Here is a 25,494-nt window from a genome sequence, read left to right as displayed (position 1 = left end):
GGTGGGTTTGTGCCCATAGGCGACGTTGTTGCCAGTGACGTTGTTGCTGGTGAGGACCTGCCTTACAACAGGCCTACAAGCCCTCAGTCCAGCCTCTCTCAGCCTATTGCGGACAGTCTGAGCACTGATAGATGGATTGTGCATTCCTGGTGTAACGCGGGCAGTTGTTGTTGCCATCCTGTACCTGTCCCGCAGGTGTGATGTTCGGATGTACCGATCCTGTGCAGGTGTTGTTATACATGGTCTGCCACTGCGAGGATGATCAGCTGTTCGTCTTGTCTCCCTGTAGCGCTGTCTTAGGCATCTCACAGTACAGACATTGCAATTTATTGCCCTGGCCACATCTGCAGTCCTCATGCCTCCTTGCAGCATGCCTAAGGCACATTCACACAGATAAGCAGGGACGCTAGGCATCTTCTTTTCGTGTTTTTCAGAGTAGAAAGGCCTCTTTAATGTCCTAAATTTTCATAACTGTGACCTTAATTGCCTACCATCTGTAAGTTGTTAGTGTCTTAAAGCCCTTTCCAAGGGTGCATGTTCATTAATTGTTTATGGTTCATTGAACAAGCATGGGAAACAGTGTTTAAATCCTTTACAATGAAGATCTGTGAAGTTATTTTGATTTTTAAGAAATTATGTTTGAAAGACAGGGTCCTGAAAAAGGGACATTTATTTTTTTCAGAGTTTATTATCACTTGTGAATGATGCCCAGCATAAGAAGCAATGCATTTTTTGGGAATTTTTCGAATCATAATCGCACACCCCATGTAGCCTAGCCCATAGTCCTTCCTATATGTTTTATTAAGGTTTGTATCACAGTGGCCAAATAACTTCTTAAAATTAAGAACATTAATCTGCTTTACAAGCGTGTAGAGCCTAAGTGACATATATAAGCAGTGCGTGAGTTTCAAGTTTGGGGAAGATCATTTTCACCATAAAAATGCACCTTTATAATAAAAGCATCAAATACATAATTGCATTTGCGGTCACTTGATAATCAGCGGTCACTTTTGATAATCCGCTAATGGAACATTTGCGATTATAGCCTACTACAATGTCCGCATTGCTGCCCTTATAATGTGAAGAAATAGCCTAATAGTTTATCAACATTTTAAACTAAACGTTCTGATCTGTTGCGTCAGCCACATTGCGTAAAACAAGGTGTTTTGATGCAAGTGGTTGTATTAATTTGAGATCTATCCGTGCCGCAAAAGGTAAGGATTTGTTTTAGGGTACATGACCGTCACAAAGGGATGCCAGCCGTGAAAGTCGAGGCATTATCAAGTGCTTGTCAAATTGTGAATGAGAGACTATTGGAGTGTGTACAGCCTGCGCAGAAAAAACAAAGCAGAGCTCATGCCTTTCAAGCAACTTTATTCAAGTCATCATTAGAATCTCACCATGCAGCCCTACAATGTATTATCAAAATCAAAACATATAGCCCAATGTTTGTAGAACAACTAAAGCTATATTAAATTAACCATATAGGAGCACCCATTTCTTTGTTAACCGCTCAACATAGAATAGCCCCGTGTGCACACTCCCTCAAATCGTTTGGAGACAATGTTTCTATTTTATTCAGTTTTGTTCAAATGTATTCTTCATACTATAAAATAATGCCACGGAATTATAAGCAAATCTTGTCTGCTAAATAAACTAGTGTAGCCACACAGTCATATGGCATAGCCACATCAGGACCTAAAATAAGGACAACTCAGAGTATGCTATTCTTTTCTTCTGAAACAGTCTACATTTCCTTCATATCATGCTTCTTTAGACTTGTCTAAAATAAATCATGTATTTATTGTGACTGTGTAGGCTATATTACATGTATTTATTAGACATTTTAAAATGTATTGGAGGCTATGTATGAAAGCCAGGAGATCTGAACATTTCTCAGAATATTCTGTACACCGCTTATGTACGTTCATTTGTTACTTCATCAGATCTCTCGTAACCCGTTACACTCCATATTATGTTACTTTATCTCTAGTGACCTATTATACACTTGTGTTACATCACAAACTCCTCCTCTATACCAGTGTTCTATTTTTTCAGGGGTTTAAATATTCACTCTAGTGTTCTATTTAACCATATATTCGGGAATAGACCTATCTTTCGTTCATATCTTTACATTCACTTTTCCCTATATAACTATACTTAGGTATTCACATCCACACCACTCCATGTTCATCCTATGCACCATATGTGTCTTCAACGGTTCTCTAGCCTCCCAGAGACAATGGTACAGTGGTCCCAGACCACAAAGACAATTCCCAGAAATGCCTGTAGAACGCTACTCCCTATACATATAAAGCAACAATAACATGTGCTATTATTAGTAGTCCCAGACCATGGGCATGGTGGACACTCTAGCCGTCTTCTGTCATATGTATTACTGCCATGGTTCTTCTATAGTCCATACAGCATCCACAGTATCAATAGTTTATATAGTCATAAATGTTATGGCCTCTATAGTCTTTCCGCATACATATAGAATAACACACACTTTCACATGGTAACTCCACACACACAACTTTCACATCCACATTCACTACACACACAACTCACATCCACATTCACACAACTCACATCAACATTCGATTTGTGCTATGACTTGACTTAAGACTAGTGGTATCCTCCATTGTTATGCTACGTTTTATTATTATAATAAAAATATATATTTTTTTATACAAATTCATTTAAATGTACTTTCTGAAATCCGTTGCCGTGTCCCTCGTTTGTTTGTGGATGACGTGTCACCTCCCGGGCAGCTCAGAGTAAGGGTCTGGTCTGGGTGGCTCCTCGTCCTCTTTTGGTCAGACAGGAATTTCCCCTCACGCTTCATAAAATGCTCCACCGGTTTTCCTCGCAGACCCCCACTGGAAAGCTCTGCAGGCCGAATCAATCATCCTGTTTGTGACGCCAAATAGTTGTAGAATTTCTACACAGGGACACTCAAAGTGAATCTTAAATGAATCATTCTTTATTATCAGCGCGCTGGAGAGGTTCCAAACAACTCAATGCAGTCCCGTTATTACTTATATACTGGTTACAGACATGTTAAATATGCATAGTTCAGAGGGTTGGTTCCGGCGTGTGTCTAGCACTGTCTCCTATCTTTAACTTAAAGAACATACTCTGGGTGTTCTGCCAGATCGTCCTAAGGAGGAGGTCGTGTCCCCCCCCCCCACCCCATATCTTTACCAAACACAGGCAGGAACCAAGGATTATTTATGACACCAAGACAAGACAAACATTTTCAAGGCTGTCTTTTCACAAGATAAAAATGTCCATCACAGGAGGATGGAAGCCAGCTGTCCTCCAGCGACACAATAGTGCAACCCTACAGAGTGCTGTTGAGGCTACTGTAGACCTTTGCAAAAGTGTTTTAATCAGTTATTTGGTGACATGATTATATTTAGTATAGTTTCATCTAAAAAGGATAACTTTTTAAATGTTTTACAATAAAAATGCTCTATGAAATTCACTGAGGAGGATGGTCCTCCCCTTCTGGCCTCCACTGAATTGTACAGTACAACTCTGAGGAAAATACTGGTGCAGATGACTCTGCGCCTTTACCAATGACAAACATATGAATGAATATATGACGTTTATGGAACTCAATCATGAGGGGCCCATTGGAGGGGCCCGCCAATAAACAGAATAGAACACAAATAGTTTTTTTTATCCAAAGATTCACACAAGTTGTAATTATTTAATTTTCCAACATGTGATATCAATATTATTTAATTAAATGCTAATGCATTAAGGAAACCATATTATACTGATTTGACAGCAGCTAGAGAAGAGATTCCCTTGTATAACAAAATATTAAATCAAGGGCCTCCTGAGTGGAGCTGCGGTCTAAGGCACTGCATCGCAGTGCTTGAGGCGTCACTACAGACCCGGGTTCGATCCCAGGCTGTCTGAACCGGCCGTGACCCGGAGTCGCACAATTTGCCCAGGTTAGGGGAGGGTTTATCAGGGGGCGCTTTACTTGGCTCATCGTGCTCAAGCTACTCCTTGTAGCGGGCCGGGCGCCAGTAGGCTGACTTTGGTTGTCAGTTAAGCGTTGTTTACTCCGACACATTGGTGCAGCTGGCGGGTGTTAAGAAGCGCGGTTTGGCAGGTCATGTTTCGGAGGACGCATGAGTCGACCTTCGCCTCTCCCAAGCCCGTTGGAGAGTTGCAGTGATCAGACAAGATCGTAATTGGATATCACAAAATTGGGGAGAAAAAGGGGGTAAAATACACCAAAATATATATATATTCCATCAAACATTTCAAATTGACAGGATGGTGCTTTTTAATATTACATTGCAACAGTAATGTTAGTTTAAAATATCAGATAATATGGGACAACCAACATATAACAAAACAAAAATAGAATTCACAAGTATTATTTTCAATACAGCATTCACACAAGACTACACCAGGATTGCAAAATTCCAGTAATCACAAAATCCTGTTTGGAGGATTCTGGATTCCCTGCGTATTCCTTCCTGATTCCCGGAATCTTTCAATCTGGGTTTCTGGAAAAGTTACCCGAAATGTAACACTACTCTACACACAAACAAACACTTGCTAAAACCTGACATAACACGTCATACAACAAACAAGCAGTGTGGAAGATTCTGGTAGAAAATGGGAATTAGACAAAAATAATAATAACACTATTTCTCCCTACTCTGTCCTCTCGCAGTATAATTCAGTCGTTATATACACGTGAGAAGACAGTTTGGCCACATCCCTTGTAAATATGAAGATTTACTGCAAATATTCTGGCAATATTTACCTTTGTCATAAATGATGATTTCTGAGGTAAGAACCAACCAAGACGATATCAAAATAGGCAAATCAAGCTCTACGGAAATGTTCCCCATAATTCAATATCAGAGACAAATGCCTTCTTGTTCTTTAAAGCAAAGAGAAATTTATGTGTAACAAATATTTGTACTTCTACACAAATAAAAAAGGAGCCACAAAGAGAGAGATTTGACTCCGCGAGTCCAAAATGGTGCCCTATTCCCTATACAGTGTACTAGTTTTTACTGGTAAAAAAAAAGTGCACTATAAAGGGAATAGGGTGCCATTTCAGACATACAAGAGTGTGTCGTGCAGTTCTGCAGACAGTGTTTTAGCAACATGATTAGTTGGCTTCTAGATGGCGACTTGCCCATGTGTGGGCAGTGTCTTCTAAAGAACCGGGGACAAATATATTTAAAAAAGGCCAACAACTTAAAAAAGGTAGAGTATGTGTTCCCCTGATCAGCAAATTCATTTGCATGAAGGAATACAACGTTCCTTTACGAGGAAGAAACTGTCAGCACGCACACACAAACATCCACACTCAGGAACATTAAACATATACCTCTCAGTTCTAGAACCACACAAAGTTCTGGAGCTTTCCTGATCAGTTTAATAGCGACACTTGGTCAGATAAACACTAACGTAACCGCAGTTTAAATGATTTCTATCCCACGATATCATTCCATCCACCACTAAAAGACAATGCTAAATAGATGATTCATTACTTTAAACAGCTCTGTACACACAACACAGGGTACACAGTCAGTGTGTTTGTTTACATCTCTTTCTAGCTCTCTTTCGCTCTTATCTCACTCAACTTCCTTTATCACTTTCTGGTTTCACTCACTCCTCTCTCCCTTTCCTCATTCACTCACTACTTTCTCTATCCCTTGGCCTTCACTCAGGTGTGGGTTTGGACGTGTTTGTGTGTGTGTGTGGGGGGGGGGGTCTACTCTCCTCTCCAGTGGAGGACAGTGCTTCTGGGAGGGTGGGTGGAGGTTGAGGGAAGGGGTCATTGGCAATATGCCGCCTCCGGTGGGGTGATGAAGGTCAGTGGTTCAGGGGTCAGCGGCCCCTCAGTGGAGGAGCTCCTTGAGGTCACTGTCCGTTATCTTGGCATTGTCTCTGACGTCATCGAACGTGTACGTCTGGACAATTTTCCCATTCTGAAACACTGTGTGTAACAGGTCCTGGAGAGGGAGAGGAGGGAAAATAACAAATAAATGTCAGTGAAGAGTCTCATTAACTAACCTCAACGGGTCACATTTGACAAACCTCAATAACTAAAAACAACATTTATTTACAAAAGGCTATTGGAATGCATTAACGTGGGAGTAAGATCTGATATGTGGACTCAACTCACCACGCCGTACTCCTCCAGGTCTCCCTTGCCCTCCTCCAGAGTGACAAAGTCCCCGCTCGCTGTCCGGTGCAGAGACAGACGACCTTTCTTTGACCTTTTGTTGGGGTCCGCCACCGGGTCCTTGAACACATTCACCTGGCACCAAATTTGAAAACAGTTACACTTCTCCTTCCAGTGAAGGTAGGATGTGTGTCTGTGTTAAGAGTCCTGCACGGGACAGGTTTTTGGAGATGCTCCCGCCCTCGCCCGCCACGTCAATTCCGAGCCCCCCCCATCAGGGTAGATTTTTCTCCGCAACCACGACCCACCCAGCCAAATAATAATTGATTCTATTGTTGACTCCAGAGTACTATAGGCTATTCCCCTGTCCCATATGAACTGATTTGTCTGCATGTCTATTCAACACTTGGATAAAAGGAAACCATGGCATGAATTAAGAACCTTATCTTCTTATCTCACACTGTCAACTCAAATCGCTTTGAAAATAAGAGTCTTCTAATGAAAGCCTAAAGCTGACATACATTGAATATCGCTCGATAATCAAATCGTTTAATTGAAACTTACATAAACAACTCCCAGAATCAAATAGGCTATAGGCTGCGAAATTAGCATTCATTTATTTAGTAGGGTATACTCAAACTCTTACCAGCCGCACAGGTTTAAAATATATATGACCTGCAATATGGTCTCAATGAACAAAAGCCTGAATTAAATGTAACAATTAACTGATAATTAACCGAATTATAGGAAACAAATAACTGCAGGATGTGTATTCGTCGACCGGATTGTTTAATTTGTTGGATGAAAACGTCTGGAGTTTGCTAAAGAGCATTGGCACTTGAATCGGAACCAGTGCTTTGGTCAGGTGACCTGAAAATAGAGCTGTTTGCCCACGCACACCAGTGGTGGGTTCGGTGGCGTAATGAGAATGCGTGAGCAGAAAGAAACCCCATTGTAAAATATGGTGGTGGATCTCTAATGTTACAGGGCTATTTTGCTTCCACTTGTCCTGGGGCCCCTTGTTAAGGTGACCGGGCATCATGAATTACCAGGTTATTTTAGCCAAAAAGCAACGACAATAACCCCAAGCACACACCAAAATGAACATTTTGCAATGGCCATCTCAGTCTCCGGACTTAAAACCCATTGAAAACCTGTGGTTTGAATTGAAAAGAGCAGTCCATAAGCGCAGACGAAGGATATCAAGGATCTGGAAAGACTCTGGATGGAGGAATGGTCTAAGATCCCTCCCAATGTGTTCTCAGCGCCATTATTCTGGCAAGGTGAGGTATTGAAAACAGGGTGTCAATCATTTTGACCCCTACCTTGTTGAGAAAATGAAAGCACTACTTGTTAAACAAAATCTCTTTCTTCTCTGAGCAATTACATTAGCATAAAATAATGCCTAAATGTTTTTTAGCATACAATTTAGCTCAGTATTTGAATTATTGATTTTATACAGTCATTTCTGCTCATCTTTATCAAAAAAAAGTGTCAATCATTTAAGACCCCACTGTAATATAGTATGCATGCGTATGTGATGGTGTGTGCAAGCGTGTAATGCTCTGCTCACCCCCAGGCCATTGGTGACCACGTAGCTGCATTTGAAGGAGCAGTTGAGCAGATCCCTGGTCAGTTTCTGCAGCAGAGCCCCTCCAGAGCCAAAGGCAATGTTCTCAATGCTCCACCGATGCTGCTTCATCCCCTCCACGATCTACACACAGATTTTATTTATTTTATTTTTATTTCACCTTTATTTAACCAGGTAGGCAAGTTGAGTACAAGTTCTCATTTACAATTGCGACCTGGCTAAGATAAAGCAAAGCAGTTCGACACATACAACGACACAGAGTTACACGTGGAGTAAAACAAACATACAGTCAATAATACAGTATAAACAGTCTATATACGATGTGAGCAAATGAGGTGAGATAAGGGAGGTAAAGGCACAAAAGGCCATGGTGGCAAAGTAAATACAATATAGCAAGTAAAACACTGGAATGGTAGATTTGCAGTGGAAGAATGTGCAAAGTAGAAATAAAAATAATGGGGTGCAAAGTAGCAAAATAAATAAATAAAATAAATAAATACAGTAGGGAAAGAGGTGGTTGTTTGGGCTAAATTATAGGTGGGCTATGTACAGGAGCAGTAATCTGTGAGCTGCTCTGACAGTTGGCGCTTAAAGCTAGTGAGGGAGATAAGTGTTTCCAGTTTCAGAGATTTTTGTAGTTCGTTCCAGTCATTGGCAGCAGAGAACTGGAAGGAGAGGCGGCCAAAGAAAGAATTGGTTTTGGGGGTGACCAGAGAGATATACCTGCTGGAGCGCGTGCTACAAGTGGGTGATGCTATGGTGACCAGCGAGCTGAGATAAGGGGGGACTTTACCTAGCAGGGTCTTGTAGATGACCTGGAGCCAGTGGGTTTGGCGACGAGTATGAAGCGAGGGCCAGCCAACGAGAGCGTACAGGTCACAATGGTGGGTAGTATATGGGGCTTTGGTGACAAAACAGATTGCACTGTGATAGACTGCATCCAATTTGTTGAGTAGGGTATTGGAGGCTATTTTGTAAATTACATCGCCGAAGTCGAGGATTGGTAGTTTGGTCAGTTTTACAAGGGTATGTTTGGCAGCATGAGTGAAGGATGCTTTGTTGCGAAATAGGAAGCCAATTCTAGATGTAACTTTGGATTGGAGATGTTTGATGTGGGTCTGGAAGGAGAGTTTACAGTCTCACCAGACACCTAGGTATTTGTAGTTGTCCACGTATTCTAAGTCAGAGCCGTCCAGAGTAGTGATGTTGGGCAGGTGTCTGTTTAACAGATACATGTCTGTTAAAACTGACTCTCTCTCTCTGTGTGTGTGTACCTCTTGCAGGGTGTTGATGTCCACTCCGTCCCCCTGTATAACTCTGATATAGGGCGGCAGAACTTTGTAGCCTTTGGAGTTCTCCGTAGGGATAAACTTCTTCCCCAGGATCTCCAGCACCTGAGTGGAGGAACCACAACGGTTAAAAAATAAAAACAAGAATGCTAAAATCTGTATGGGAGGAACATACAGGACCGACTGAGAGGGCTTCCATAGGGCTCAATCTCAACTACAGAAGCCCGGTCATAGCTCAAAATACCACCCAAATCATGCACCCTCCGTAGCGCAGTTGGTAGCGCAAGGGACTTGCAACGCTAGGATAGTGGGTTGGATTCCTGGGACCACCTGTACATAAAATGTATGTGTGCATGACAATAAAATCATCTGCTAAATGGCATATTATTATTACTACACTTATATAAAATGGCAGATTAACATGGACGTTGAATTTGTGGGCATCTTTCTCAGAGGACCTGATTGGGACCTACCTTCAGTACGTTATCCACAGGGTTCCCTAAGTCGGGCAGGCCATGTGGGGTTTTATGGGGGTAGATTTAGGGTTTAGTTAGGCCTAGTGTTACCTTCAGTACGGTATCCAGGGGGTTCCCTGAGTCGGGGCGGACCACCAGTGGGGCGTCAGCGCTGCGGGACTCAATGAGACTCCTCAGGTCTTCGCCCCAGATCTTCTCACAGGCGTTGTAGATGTCATAGCTGTCACTGACGATTGACACGGGCACGTTGGGGAACTGCCTCACAATGTGCTCAAAGGCATCTCGCTCGTGGTCCTTCCCCCACGCCGTGATGGTGCTGGAGAGAAGGAGGGAGAATACAAAATTATCAGATCTACTAAAGACAACAACAAAAAAACAAATCCCTCTCCCTGTGAACTCAACCACGTAGAGCTGCACTACCACCACTAGAGGGCATCCTTATCAACGCTTTGCAGAGACTGGACTTCCAGAAGCTCATGTCCACAACAGTGCACTGTAGCTGGCTAGCAGTGTCCTTTTAGTTTCTTTCTGAATCCATCTGTGCAATTCCCTTGTCTCAATTACAATTTGAGCTTCATTTTCATGCTATCAAATCAAGCCTACCTGTATTAGCAAAGAAGTGAGGCGTTGTATCTCTAAATGCATTGATACCACCTTGGAGAACCCAGAGAGTGGGGGGGTTGGCAGAGTACTGTGTGTATCATATGGAGAGGAGTGTGACTGTGTCTCTGTGGAATCTCTGGAAGATGAAACTAAAAAGGACCGTCGTGATTCCGTGAACACAGTGACCAGGCCAGGGACTCTGGAGCCGAACTCCCAGAAACCAACGGGGCAAATGAACCGTGCAGTGGTACAGCCAACTCAGCTAGAGACGTACTGTACATATCCTGTGTGTGTGTGTGTGTGTGTGTGTGTGTGTGTGTGTGTGTGTAGTGTGAATGCAATTGATATTTGGATATCAAAGCCATCCCCTCCTGCTTGCTTTCTGGGGCTAAGAAGCCCTATACAAGTGTAATTTGATTGATTCGGGACCAAGTAAGAGATGTTAGTGTGTTAACTGTGTGGTCACTGTGTGTCTTGACTGTATTACCTGTGCTCCGCGGCGGGCACAGAGAAGCCAGGCACGGGGTCTTTGGTGCCATAGTACTTCTTAATCACGCCGATGCCAGCCACCGTGTCTGTGCCCTTAAAGTTCACCAGGTGGGCAGAGGCTCCGATACCTGCCGTCTGAAATGGGGAAGAGAGACGGTGAGTCAAATGTCACACACACAGTATTCAGACCCCTTGACTTCCCCCACCTTTTGTTACGTTACAGCCTTGTTCTAAAATGGATTTGAAAAAATAAATATACAAATCTACACACAATAACAAAGCAAAAACAGGTTTAGACATTTTTGCAAATGTATTTAAAAAATAAAACTGAAATATCACATTTACATAAGTATTCAGACCCTTTACTCAGTACTTTGTTGAAGCACCTTTGCCAGAAATAACAGCTTTGAGTGTTCTTGGGCATGACTCTACAAGCTTGGCACACCTGTATTTGGGGAGTTTCTCCCATTCTTCTCTGTAGATCCTCTCAGTCACTGTCAGGTTGGATGGGGAATGTCGCTGCACAGCTATTTTCAGGTCAGTTGTCCAATCGGGTTCAAGTCCGGGCTCTGGCTGGCCCCTCTACCATAAAGGCTTGATTGGCGGAGTGCTGCAGAGATGGTTGTCCTTCTGGAAGGTTCTCCCATCTCCACAGACGAACTCCGGAGATCTGTCAGAGTGACCATCGAGTTCTTGGTCACCTCCCTGTCCAAGGCCCTTCTCCCCTGATTACTCAGTTTGGCCATGCGGCCAGCTCTAGGAAGAGTCTTGGTTGTTCCAAACTTCTTCCATTTAAGAATGATGGAGGACACAGTGTTCTTGGGGATCTTCAATGCTGCAGAAATATTTTGGTACCCTTCCCCAGATCTGTGCCTTGATACAATCCTGTCTCGAAGCTCTATGGACAATTCCTTCGACCTCATGGCTTGGTTTTTGCTCTGACATGCACTGTCAACATGGGACCTTATATAGACAGGTGTGTGCCTTTCCAAATCATGTCAAGTCAAATTAATTTACCACAGGTGGACACCAATCAAGTTGTAGAAACATCTCAAGGATGATCAGTAGAAACATGATGCACCTGAGCTCAATTTCAAGTCTCATAGCAAAGGGTCTGAATACCTATTTTTATAATCGCTTTGTCATTATGGGGTATTGTGTGTAGATTGACGAGGAACATTTTTTATTGAATCAATTTTAGAATAAAGCTGTATGTAACAAAATGTGGGAAAAGTCCCCGCCCCCACACACACACCCTGTTCCTCTACCTCTTGTGAGGAGACTCCCCTGTAGCCGAAGTCGTGCAGCTTGTACTCCAGCTTGTCCAGGTTGCCAGAGGTCTCCAGCAGGTACTTGGCCAGAATCTTCTTCTGCTCCCTGGAGTTGGTTGCCACGGTGATGGGGTACCAGACCTGAACAAGGATGGTCTGGAGGGGAGGAGGAAGAGGGGACAAGAGGAGGGGGTTAGTAGATGGCCATTCTAGAATGGGCCCAAGTCTGGAGCTATCGAAGCACAGCTTTCAGTGCTTTTGAAGGGTATCCCTCATTCCTGTCTCCCTGCATCCATCTTCCCTACCTCTCTCATCCCTTCCTCTCATCCATTTCTGATCCCGCTCCTTACGCTCTCTCCTCCATCTTCCTTGAACCGTAGTGTGCCTGTCCTTGTCCCTGCCCTGGACCCGAAAAATCCCTCTGACTGCACCACAGCCCCATACACACCCTCCAGTCACCCCATCACAGTGTAGTGAGCTGGAACATGAACCCAAAACCAACCCTCTTGACAGACCCTTTATCCTGCTATGTGGAAGGGGAAGTGGGCTGTTTGGGAGGCTCAGGGGACAGACCCATATTCCCTGGGAAAGGGACATGGAGAGGACATCCACAAGTAAACACTGGGTTCGATGGGGGGGGGGGATTCCCCGCACGGAAAGCCCAGGACAGAGTTACTTAGCCGTGGCCCGCTGGCAGCTAGAGATGCCTGGGTCTTTGTCTCAGTCCAGTCATCGTTGAACGGTCGAGTCAATGTTATCACGCCATGTCCGAGTGTGTGTTTTGTCATATTTCTCCCTCTAGGAGCTGTGTAGTGTGTATGTCCGTGAGAGTGTGCACGCGTGTGTGTGTGCAGGGTCATCTGTACGGTCTACAGGGTCAGAAACACCTTGTTAACCCCTAGAAGGTGATCACTACCTCTATACATGCAGGGTTACCTGACCTCTCACACGCTACCACAAGATGTTACCAGCCCCAGCTCCAAAAACTACAACACAATATGTGAAAATGATCAGAATAATCTAGAAACACATGACTCATCTTTAAGGAACTGAGGCCATACAGGCCTACTATATGACTGGTTGTATTTCGACGCATGCAGTGATGCTGAGGGGGGCGCCATTGAGCACTGTAGTGTGGATGGGTCTAACAGAGCCACATCCTCCCAGAGACAAACCATAACATACTGTATAATACAGTACAGAGTCAAAAAGCAAGCAGAGATCTACTGCTCAGAAGACAATAAAACATGACTTCAAAAAATGTAAGTCTATGCAACATGAACTTGCAAGGCACAGCTGAGCATAAATGGAAATAATTGGCTTTTTACATTTTTTTAACATTTTATTTTACTGGAGATACCTGCATCTGAGGGAGCAACCCTCAGAGGCGAGGCTGACCAGAGATAGGGGACACAGTCTTAAACCTGATGGCGAAACTCTAGTCGCTAGGTATATTCATGCTGTTCCTATGACCAGAGTAAGTGAAATATTCCTCGATATTAAAATTAGAGGTCGACCGATTAATTAGGGCCGATTTCACGTTTTCATAACAAGCGGAAATCGGTATTTTTGGACACCGATTTGGACGATTTTTTCTTTTACACCTTTATTTAATCTTAATTTAACTCGGCAAGTCAGTTAAGAACACATTCTTATTTTCAATGACGGCCTACCGAGGAACAGTAGGTTAACTGCCTTGTTCAGGGGCAGAACGACAGACTTTTACCTTGTCAGCTCGGGGGATTCAATCTTGCAACCTTACAGTTAACTAGTCCAACGCTCTAACCACCTGCCTCTCATTGCACTCCACGAGGAGCCTGCCTGTTACGCGAATGCAGTAAGCCAAGGTAAGTTGCTAGCTAGCATTAAATTTATCTTATAAAAAACAATCAATAAATCATAATCACTAGTTAAATACTCATGGATGATGATATTACTAGTTTATCTAGCGTGTCCTGCGTTGCATATAATCGATGGGGTGCGTATTTGCGAAAAAGGACTGTCGTTGCTCCAATGTGTACCTAACCACAAACATCAATGCCTTTCTTAAAATCAATACACAGAAGTATATATTTTTAAACCGGCATATTTAGCTAAAAAAAATCCAGGTTAGCAGGCAATATTAACCAGGTGAAACTTCTCTTGCGTTCATTGCACGCAGAGTCAGGGTATATGCAACAGTTTGGGCCACCTAATTTAACAGAATTTTGCGTTATTATGACATAACATTGAAGGTTGTGCAATGTAACATGAATATTTAGACTGATGGATGCCACCCGTTAGATAAAATATGTAATGGTTCCGTATTTCACTGAAAGAATAAACGTCTTGTTTTCGAGATGATAGTTTCCGGATTCGACCATATTAATGACCTAAGGCTTGTATTTCTGTGTGTTATTATGTTATAATTAAGTCTATGATTTGATTTTTGATAGAGCAGTCTGACTGAGCGGTTGTAGGCACCAGCAGGCTCGTAAGCATTCTTTCAAACAGCACTTTCATGCGTTTTGCCAGCAGCTCTTCGCAATGCTTCTAGCATTGAGCTGTTTATGACAAGTCTATCAACTCCCGAGATTAGGCTGGTGTAAACGATGTGAAATGGCTAGCTAGTTAGCGGGGTGCACGCTAATCGCGTTTCAAACATCACTCGCTCTGAGACTTGGAGTGGTTGTTCCCCTTGCTCTGCATGGGTAACGCTGCTTCGAGGGTGGCTGTTGTCGATGTGTTCCTGGTTCGAGCCCAGGTAGGAGCGAGGAGAGGGACAGAAGCTATACTGTTACACTATAACGGAGATGGCCAACGAGTGGTGGATAACAACTTCTACACCATGTAGGCTCTGTTCATTGCCGATAGGAAACATGTTTAAAGTGGTCGAGCCGCGCTTCACTATTCCTTCCCATACACATTTTGCCCAGACATTAATACCTGCCTTATAGAAAATAACAACTTGAGAGTGAGTTGTCAGAAACGCTGTGTGTTGCTCTAACTACAGGCAGTTGGACGTCTAGAGCTACCTTACTGTAACGGCTCATTTCATTACGGCGGAGTGAGAGGTAAACAGCCATGTCCTTAAAACACGTCCCCTTGAGAGGAGTCACACCAGTGTAAACTTGGGGGAGGAGCTAAGGGAAATTGTTGCAGTGTGGAAGTTGGAGGGATAATGTAACGATTCCTGAGACAACGCTAGACATATTGTAAATGCAGTTGCACTAGCTGGACTGGGGCCACAGGTAGGATGCTTTGCTCACGTTATTCATCTGCATCTCAAAAAGCAATGTCAGTGAATCCAATCTCTCGCCTCCTCGCAAAGATCAGGAAGGTGGTATCCTTCTTTCATAAAAGCACAACTGCTGCACATGTTTTCAAGACAAAACAGGAGACGCTGGAGCTGCCAAACCACAAACTAATCCAAGGTGTCCCGACTAGATGGAATTCAAGCCATGACATGGTTGAGAGATACCTGGAGCAGAACGTTGCAGTGTACTCTACACTGACTGATCAAGCGGTGAGGAAGAATGTCAAAAGACATTGTGACTTTGTTTGAAGATGACAACGTCCTCTGCCAGTCTGATCAAAGTGTGCAAACCTCTCAAAACAGTCACACCACTGATATGCACCGAGAGCATTCCATCAGCTTCCATGGTCCTGCCTATAAAAACAATCAACCTGAAATCAATGGTGGCATCTGATGAAGATGAACACCGCAGTAAGGGGTGTCAAGGCGGCTATCAGAGTTAACCCGGAGCCTAGATATGCTGACCCTGGTGTCCAAGACTTCTTACACAAGCCCACTGCTCTGGACCCCCGGTTCAAGTCCCTGCTGCACCTGGATGCTGCTGCTCGTCTGAGAGTCGACGATGAACTCACAGCAGAGATTGTGACCAATACACAACAGGTCTTGTATTTATTTTGTTAAATGTGACATTTATTATTTTATTAGTTAGTGATTTAACAATTAATTGCAAAGTAATAATTGTCATAATAGTGTCTGATATATATTTCTAACAACAAAACATATTTTTAAAGCCACTTCAGAGATAGTCATTTTCATGTAATTTAATTCTGCAGGGTCAAGCCACAGGAGCCAACCCCTCTCCAGAGACGGCAGACGACAGGGGTTCTCCTCCACAAAAGAAGTCTGCAACGGCGGAGCTTTTTTGGGGAGTTGTTCACGACCCAGGAGCAGGGCACCAAGTCAAAGGTCAAGGTCATAGAGGAGCTGGTGACCTCATACAGGAAAGTGGACTGTATTCCCCTGGATGCTGATCCACTTACAGACCAAAGATTTAATATACCCTCATGTTGCCATGTTAGCAAGGTGCTACCTGGCTGTGCCTGGGACCTCTGTCCCTAGAGAGAGGCTATTCTCCACAGCGGCTGATATTGTCACAGCAAGCCGATCTGTGCTCACTGCAGATAATGTGGATAGACTAATCTTCTTAAAGAAAAACTTGAAAATCTTTTTTTTCCCTTATTTTTTTCAAGTAACCAGTCTCAAGTGATCCTATTTTGTTTAAGACACTGCTATGTGACTTAATGTTGATATATGCTGCTGGACTATGCACTCTTGTTGAAGTTCTGTTTTAAATGACTTTTATTTCATGTTCTCAGGCAGGCACTGCTGTTATTTTGTTGTCCCTTTGTTTCCACATTCTCCTGGGAACTCAAGCTACCCATGTTTACTATTATAATAAATGGAAAATATAAATGCAAAATGACATATTTCTCTGGCATTTATTTTGTCGATGTATCGAAACCGTACCAAACCGTGACGCCGCTGTAACGTATCGTACCGAACCGTGAGTTCTGTGAACCAGTTTCACCCCTAGGGAATAGGGTGCCATTTGTGATGCAACAACCATAGAAACTATCCCAGTCAGAGAAGCTAGCTAGTAACACTCCAGGCTAGACAGACAGAGGCAGGATACGTGAGGAGGTTGTTTACAGAGAGAGACTGATGGCTCTCATCATAAGTGAATTAAAAAGCGTAGAGTCACCGTGGCAGTGTTGTGTGGTGTGCTCTACGGGCAGGGCCTTGGTCAGTGAGGAGTGAAGTTAAATAAATATTATAATTTATTTTAGATCAGGCAGTCTCCGAAAGCCCCACTGACTCGAAGGAGTCATTTGGAACAGACCGGAAGGACCCAATCCAGTCACATTGATGGAGAGACCTAACCTACCTCTAACCTGACTGATTCTGCATTCAATAATGCCATGTAAATCAACTCCATTCCAAAATGGCTGCCGCTCCCATCCACTGACACTCACCTCCACCCAGTTGGTGAGCCAGTAGCATTCTGGGTCGGTGCTCTCCACGGTGAAGAGGACGTTACCCCGTGGGATCACACTTCCCTCCGGCACCGCCTTGATCTCTATGGGTAGGTGGCCGTCATACTTCTGCAATACATACACACACACAACATTTACAGCAGCCATTGCAGTTAATACACAACATTTACCCTAAAGGCCACGGTCTGATCCATTTTCTTTATCAGATTAGTAAAAATAAAAGTATGTTTTAAGTATCTTAAAATTCTATATGGAGAAAAAAATGATTAGGACACTAATCAAAATAAGGTGACCCTGATCAGCGCGAGTAACCCAGTGAGCAAAATTGATTGAAAGATGTCTTTTCCACCAAAAATACGTATTTTCAACATCTAGTACTCATAGGGAAGCATGATGTAGGCCTAATTGGGTACTAGGTCTACCACTAGGCAGTGATGTCAGAGTTCAGAGAAACATCTAATGTGATCTCTATGGCCTCTCCCTCAGTCCTCTGGGCTCAGTCCTTTACTATTCTCGTGGGGACAGGTAAATAATGGATTGTGTCATTTTGGAGCCACTTTTATTGTAAATAAGAATAGAATATGTTTCTAAACACTTCTACATTAATGTGGATGCTACCATGATTACAATATATTATTTACCATTAATTTCTATTGGGCACAAAATCATCTGAAACACAACCAAAACAAACAGCAAATACATCCAGTGGGTCATATGATTGAGTGTAGTCTGGCCCAGGAGTGGGAAGGTGAACGGAAAGGCTCTGGAGCAACGAACCGCCCTTGCTGTCTCTGCCTGGCCGGTTCCCCTCTTTCCACAGGGATTCTCTGCCTCTAACCCTATTACAGGTGCTGAGTCACTGGCTTACTGGGGCTCTCTCATACCATCCCTGGGAGGGGTGCGTCACCTGAGTGGGTTGAGTCACTGATGTGATCATCCTGTCTGGGTCTCAACTTTTGACTACTTTAATACACATAAGTGAATTTGTCCCAATACTTTCGGTCCCCTAAAATGGGGGGACTATGAACAAAAAGTGCTGAAATGTACTCCAAAGTGCTGGAGTACAGAGGCAAAACTGTCCCAATACTTTTGGAGCTCACTGTAGTAAAACAAACGTGTATGTGTACCTCCAGTATGTAGTTCCAGCCCTTCTCGTTGAAGACGTCATCCTGGAAGTGTTCCCTGTACACCTCCTTCGCTTCCTGGATCTTCTCTGGAGTCACCACCTTCCCTGGAGGGAGAGGAAGGAAAGAGAGATAGAGAAAGGAGAGAGAGCGAGTGAGAAAGGAGAGCGAGAGAGAAAGGAGAGAGAAAGGAGAGCGAGAAAGGAGAGCGAGAGAGAGAAAGGAGAGCGAGAGAGAGAGAGAAAGGAGAGCGAGAGAGAGAGAGAAAGGAGAGCGAGAGAGAGAGAGAGGAGAGAGAGAAAGGAGAGCGAGAGAAAGGAGAGCGAGAGAGAAAGGAGAGCGAGAGAAAGGAGAGCGAGAGAGAGAGAAAGGAGAGCGAGAGAGAGAGAAAGGAGAGCGAGAGAAAGGAGAGCGAGAGAAAGGAGAGCGAGAGAGAGAGAGAAAGGAGAGCGAGAGAAAGGAGAGCGAGAGAGAGAAAGGAGAGCGAGAGAAAGGAGAGCGAGAGAAAGGAGAGCGAGAGAAAGGAGAGCGAGAGAAAGGAGAGCGAGAGAAAGGAGAGCGAGAGAGAGAGAAAGAAGAGCGAGAGAGAGAGAAAGGAGAGCGAGAGAGAGAGAAAGAAGAGCGAGAGAGAGAGAAAGGAGAGCGAGAGAGAGAGAAAGGAGAGCGAGAGAGAGAGAAAGGAGAGAGAAAGAAAGGAGAGAGAGAGATAGAGAAATGAGAGTGAGAGCAGTTAAATCGTTGAAGCATCAGTGAACAAGTGGAGAGTATATGATAAAGAGATGTGATAGTTTGTGAGAGAAGGGGGAGTAGAGAGAGAGAAGCGGGAGGAGAGAGAGAAGCATGGAATTCCAACAAACTCTAGTCCTTCCGTGTGCTATTAAATTAGTAGCGTCTCTCTCCCTCTTACAGAGCGGCTTTGTCCTGCTGCAGAACATGCTACAGGCTAGAGACACACACAATGTATACAGCTACACCTACACAGCACACCTATACACAACCACAACTTAACAGTTACACACACACACCAAAGTGTGCTTGATACGACCCTGTTGCAATAAAGTAACAAGGCTGGTATTTAAAAAAAAGGTTATTTGAAGACAAAATAAAAACAAAAGTTAAGAAAATGTTATTCTAAGACTACTTATTGCGGGTCGAACTAGTAGCCCCTAGCACAGCTGCCCTTTGTGTTGCTGGGGCTCAAAGAGCAGACGCTCCTTTGTCTCCAGTCCACGCTAGTCCTGAAGCGCTCTACAGCACCTCTCTCTGCCTCGCCCATGAAATCACTTTTGAGTTCCATTCTCTGATGCTGTGCGGAAGAATAAACACAGATCTAGGATCAGCTTAACCTTCTACAAATCCTAACCTTAGGGCAGGCACCATTAGGGTACGGAGTGAGAAACTGAGCTTAGATCAGTGTCTAGGCTGAGGCCGCCCAAGGTGGGATCTGGCGAAGCATCAACAGGAGGCCCTAAGCTCCCTTTACAATAACTGATGGCCAGAGGAGGAGCGATAGTCTAGGCCCTGTTCAAATACACTGAAAATAATAAAAAAAGGTGTCCTCTTTCCTTACTTCCTACTGTGGAGTAATCCCTGACCGGACATTACTGGGTAGTGAAATCCTAACCACTGACGTTAGGTCAATCACAAGGAAGGATTCCTTTTAAAAGTATTGGAACGTGATCCTGGGGAGAATCTCAAGTGCATTTCCTTGATTCCTCTCCACACGCCTCCTTCTCAAAACCCATCGTATAAAAGTCCTCAGAAGTTGAGTGTTTGGTCCCATATTCCTAACACACAATGTTTGCGTCAAGCTTGTGACTCTACAACCTTCTTGGATTCATTTGCTGTTTGTTTTGGTTGTGTTTCAGACTATTTTGTGCCCAATAGAAATGTATGGTAAATAATGTATTGTGTCATTTTGGAGCCACTTTGATTGCAAATGACACAATACAGTATTTACCATTAACTTCTATTGGGCCCAAAATGACTTGAAACACAACCAAAACAAACAGCAAATGCATCCAAGAAGTCTGTAGGAGTCACACGCTTGAAGTAATCATTGTATCATTTCAAATCCAAAGTACTGGAGTACAGAGCCAAAACAACAACAAAAATGTGTCACTATCCCAATACTTTTAGAGCTCATTGTATCCTTATGGGGACCAAACAATTGATTCTCATTTAAAATCCTTCAGGTAAGACCTTCACAGCAAGAGAACTGATCAATCACAACTTCCAAGTGAGGCAGAAAGAAAGGATTGCTTTTCAAAGTACTGAGACGTGATCCTGGAGGAGGGACCTCTGAACCTCTCATTCAATGGGTTTAGCGAAGGAGGCGTGGAGAGTGGACGCGAGGAATCAAGGAAATGCAACGGAGATTCTCCCCTGCTCAGTCAAGATGCTACAGAGCCTCAGATGCCGCCAGTCCATGGTGTAGAATTAATCTGAGCACCTATTAAATGATATGCTAGCCTTGATCACATGACAGTGATTCTCCTGCTGGCAGAGACAGGAAGGATCACTCTCTTCACTTCAACTCTGCAGACTAGTAGCAAGGCCGAGTGGTAAAGAATGTTAACTCAAAGAAGAGCTATTTATATAGGCTTTGGTGTCTTATTTTGCATTACATCAATGCAATCCTTACCTTTTAAGTATTTGTTGGTGATGTACTGCAGGCCATAGAAGACCGTCGTCTCATACTTGACTTTTCTGTTCTTGGTCGGGTCAGGCCTCTTCTCGCGGCACTCGAAGTAGGAGTACACTTTACTGGTGTTTGGAGGGTACTGCTTGTAGTGTGTCACCTAGAGCAAAGATGGAGGAGACAACATGGATAAAACACATAACTTCAGGCTATAAAATGACAGTTAAAGAGATTGAATGGTACTTTGGTGACATCTCACTCGCTCTAGGTGCACCTGGGACACCCAGGTATGTGTAGAGAAGTGGAACAGGAGGGAGAGGATGGGCACAGCGAGACGGGCTGCGGAGCAGATGGAACAGTAAATAACGCAAACACAGGGGAATGAGCAAATCTGCTGACGATGCTTTTATTGATTAGCCACGACTACTATGCACATATAATTACACTGGCCTCTCTACAGCGGCATATCTGGCTGGCACAGTCCTGTGTCCTCGTCTCTGGGCACGCCCACATCAATCTCTCTCTCCCTTTCCGGGAATTCAGTCAGCTGTAAAACGGTGGTACTTCTGAACCTCTCCCCATCCTACCTCTGGGCTGCACTGGCCTTGCACATACAATGACATAGCCTACACAACAGGTCACTCAGCCTAGGTTATTAACCAATGTTGTCCCATCCATCACTAGCCCCCCACAAGACCTCATGAACTAACCAGTAACCTAACCATTGAACCAAAGCTCAGTTTTGCATTTCCCCCGATGGGTTGGCTGATCCTAGAACTGTGCCTACATCAATCAGTGCTGGCCTGGGAATCAGTCCACTAGGACCTCCGCTCTGACAGAGAGATGAGCCCCCTGCGTGTGATGAGCCCCGAGTGTCACTGGCTGCTGGATGGATGGAGCCAACCAGCTCAGTCTGAATGCACACATTTGGAATTTAGGGACACAACAGGAGAGAGAAAGACTAAATAAAATATTTTCATGAAGCACAATTGACCAAGATTAAAGCGAATGTTTGGAGCCGTTTGACTCCATTCTGTTCTGTTCACAAACCTCTGTTGTTGTTTTTTTACCAGACCAGGGGTTGTGAAACAAAAAAACATAAGCTTTGCATGGCAAAGACGGAACACTGAGAATCCAATATTTCTCCATGGTTTTAGGACAGTGGTTAGGGACTTTAGGGCCTACTTTATGACCCTTTATTACCCTCTATCATGTTATGGTGTATCAGTCACAGTAGCGTGTGCCCTGCCTTTAGTTTCCCACCCTCACTCTCTCTATCCTCACAGGCCCTCTAGTTCCAGATGCTGACAAGTCACTGTATGGCATTGAGCCCAACGAACAGATGTTTTGTGCCACTCTACATTACACACACAAGTCCAGTGAACAGCATCATCACAGCAAGGACAGTTGATGCTGGCTTGTCAAATATAATAGGATTAATGTGCTTTGTGCAGCCTTTATTATTGTCCATCTGGTAAAGAGGAAACAACATATCAGTTCCACTGTGTTTATATAATGGTCTTGTGCCACAATGGTATAAAAATAAGACTATGCAGTATTGTGAACTGTGAGTGAGAGATTCAGTTGCTATGACAGCTTGGATGACAGGACATGGACAAGGGGCCACAAGGAAATAAATACATTTATCGTAGTATTGTAATCAACAAAAGCAGTCAGTCATAACTATAACACTTCTGCCTGCAAGGTCTATAAATTTTCCCCATCAGCAGACTTTTCTTCAAAAACAGACCGAATCATACAGCCCTATTTTGATGTGCGCTGAATGCACTCATTCCACCTCCGTCTTCAACAATATCGACGGTCAAAACAGGTTTGCAAAAAGACCTGGAGCGTATCCAAAGGCTTACCAAAGTTTCGCTTTTGTTTCAGGATCTACCATAGTTTTTTTTTTCTCCCAAAGTAAGCAAATGGATAGTAACACCAGTAGACGCTGGTCTGTTAGCTACGTCTCTTGCAGAAGCTAGCCTTCCCTCGGTTTGGTAGCAAAATCACCCGCTCAATTCATTGCTTTCTTGCGCTAGCTACCGCCTTTCAAATGAGCTGCTATAGCGTTCCCATTCACAACACATAGTTAAGACTATATATCCACTGCTCATTCGTTAGCTGCCTGCCTAGCAAGCGTAGCTAGCTGCACAAAAAAGGTGAGCTCTGCGTAGATTCGCCAGTGGCCACTCCGTCAGTCATCCGAGATGAAAATAGGCAAGAGGATCCTTTCAGACTGCGGTAACTTACGACCTTTTCTACCTGCCCCTCTCTCCTCCCCATTTGGCCTAGCGAGCTGACACAGAAAGCGACCAGGGCAAGCGTGATGGCCTTGGAGGATGCAACCACCTTGGCTGATAGAATTGAATTCACACTGAACCTACGCCTACAGTCGCACTACTACTAACATACCGGCGTCGCCCACTCACCTTATAAGAATCAGTAGCTAACAATATGTTGAAATTAGGGTCTCTGTGCTCCATATTCCCCTTGGTTTCAGTCAGTCGCGGGTGTCAGTATTCTTGCTCCGTGTTGGGGACTCACAACCTAGCTCTGTCGCTGGGGAAGGGACGCTGAAGAGACCGGGGGAGGCGGGACTCGCGTCACACAAGCGGAGGGGTAGACGATAACGTAGTGTAGGGGGGCAAGAACACAAAGCAGGCTTATCATTTGCCCAAGTTCTGAATCGTAAGGACTGTTCTAGGATCAGCGGCCCAAACCAACACTTGAACGCAATTCATTGAGCGAAAATGATTGGAATTGGCAAATACTGTAACTATAAATAAAATGTTACCATGATAATACCATCATAATGAAGATGTAAATTATTGTATATAAAAATGTATAGATAAAAATATGAGACGGCGGTCAAATTAATTATTTGTGAAATTATTATTTTTTCCCCAGGAGCCACCATTATTGTTGTAACATCTCTGAAATCAGAGACGGAAGAGGAAGCGAGACATCCCACTATTTGTTACAGTCTATGCATCCCATTCTCTCGTTTTTTTCTGTTTCAATGGAAGTCTATGGGCTTGTTCGACATTGCAGCCGCATTTGCTGGATTCATTGAAACATAGGTGAAATGAAAACCACCATAACCAGAAGAGAGCGATATTGTTCAACAAATCCAAACCTCACTGACAGCGGTTGTAACCAGTGATGTACATAAAGTTTACATACTTAGGTTGGAGTCATTAAAACGCGTTTTTCAACCACTCCACAAATTTCTTGTTAATAAACTATAGTTTTGGCAAGTCGGTTAGGACATTTACTTGGTGCATGACACAAGCCATTTTACACAAAATTGTTTACAGACAGATTATTTCACTTATAATTCACAATATCACAATTCCAGTGGGTCAGAAATGTACACACACTAAATTGACTGTGCCTTTAAACAGCTTGGAAAATTCCAGAAAATTATGTCATGGCTTTAGAAGCTTCTGATAGGCTAATTGACATAATTTGAGTCAATTGGAGGTGTACCTGTGGATGTATTTCAAGGCTTACCTTCAAACTCAGTGCCTCTTTGCTTGACATCATGGGAAAATCAAAAGAAATCAGCCAAAAATTGTTGACCTCCACAAGTCTGGTTCATCCTTGGGAGCAATTTCCAAATGCCTGAAGGTACCACGTTCACCTGTACAAACAATAGTACGCAAGTATAAACACCATGGGACCACGCAGCCGTCATACCGCTCAGGAAGGAGATGCGGTCTGTCTCCTAGAGATGAATGTACTTTGGTGCGAAAAGTACAAATCAATTCCAGAACAACAGCAAAGGACCTTGTGAAGATTCGGGAGGAAACTGGTACAAAAGTATTTATATCCACAGTAAAACGAGTCCTACATCGACATAAGCTGAAAGGCCACACAGCAAGGAAGAAGCCACTGCTCCAAAACCGCCGGTTTGCAACTGCACATGGGGACAAAGATCGTACTTTTTTGGAGAAATCTCCTCTGGTCTGATGAAACAAAAATAGAACTGTTTGGCCATAATGACCATCTTTATGTTTGGAGAAAAAAGGGGGAGGCTTGCAAGTCGAAGAACACCATCCCAACGGTGAAGCACAGGGGTGGCAGCATCATGTTGTGGGGGTGCTGCAGGAGGGACTGGTGCATTTCACAAAATAGATGGCATCATGAGGATGGAAATTATGTGGATATATTAAAGCAACATCTCAAGACATCAGTCAGGAAGTTAAAGCTTGGTTGCAAATTAGTGTTCCAAATGGGCAATGACCCCAAGCATACTTCCAAAGTTGTGGCAAAATGGCGCAACAAAGTCACGGTATTGGAGTGGCCATCACAAAGCCCTGACCTCAATCCCATCAAATTTGTGGGCAGAACTGAAAAAGCGTGTGCGAGCAAGGAGGCCCACAAACCTGATTCGGTTACACCTGCTCTGTTAGGAGGAATGGGCCAAAATTCACCCAACTTATTGTGGGAAGCTTGTGGAAGGCTACCTGAAACGTTTGACCCAAGTTAAACAATTTAAAGGCAATGCTATCAAATACTAATTGAGTGCATGTAAACTTCT

The 25,494-nt window shown here is 43.8% G+C and overlaps 1 protein-coding gene across 1 annotated transcript; it reads right to left on the bottom strand.

The window, feature by feature from the left end:
• Positions 1-4,284: 4,284 nt before the first annotated feature.
• On the bottom strand, positions 4,285-23,534 carry LOC139392628 (nicotinamide phosphoribosyltransferase). The gene is made up of 11 exons (XM_071140739.1): positions 23,381-23,534; positions 20,952-21,108; positions 18,311-18,414; positions 17,163-17,291; positions 11,892-12,050; positions 10,622-10,758; positions 9,622-9,847; positions 9,041-9,160; positions 7,749-7,889; positions 6,176-6,310; positions 4,285-6,002 (listed from the first exon to the last, which is right to left on the bottom strand). Exons 1-11 carry the CDS (start codon positions 23,432-23,434, stop codon positions 5,889-5,891), a joined length of 1,476 nt encoding a protein of 491 aa, XP_070996840.1. The 5' UTR covers positions 23,435-23,534; the 3' UTR covers positions 4,285-5,888.
• Between the last annotated feature and the right edge of the window lie 1,960 nt (positions 23,535-25,494).

This window comes from Oncorhynchus clarkii, chromosome 33, assembly GCF_045791955.1.
Source record: "Oncorhynchus clarkii lewisi isolate Uvic-CL-2024 chromosome 33, UVic_Ocla_1.0, whole genome shotgun sequence".
Lineage (NCBI taxonomy): Eukaryota > Metazoa > Chordata > Actinopteri > Salmoniformes > Salmonidae > Oncorhynchus > Oncorhynchus clarkii.
Note: the sequence above shows the minus strand (reverse complement) of the source record. Positions and strands in the feature narration are given on the sequence as shown.

Excerpts from the sequence above, each read along its gene's own strand:
- LOC139392628 (XM_071140739.1), bottom strand. The coding sequence starts at position 23,434 with ATGGAGCACAGAGACCCTAATTTCAACATATTGTTAGCTACTGATTCT. Across the intron at positions 12,051-17,162 it reads GGCTCACCAACTGGGTGGAG|ACCATCCTTGTTCAGGTCTG; the intron begins GTGAGTGTCAGT and ends CCTCCCCTCCAG. Across the intron at positions 6,311-7,748 it reads TGGTCACCAATGGCCTGGGG|GTGAATGTGTTCAAGGACCC; the intron begins GTGAGCAGAGCA and ends ATTTGGTGCCAG.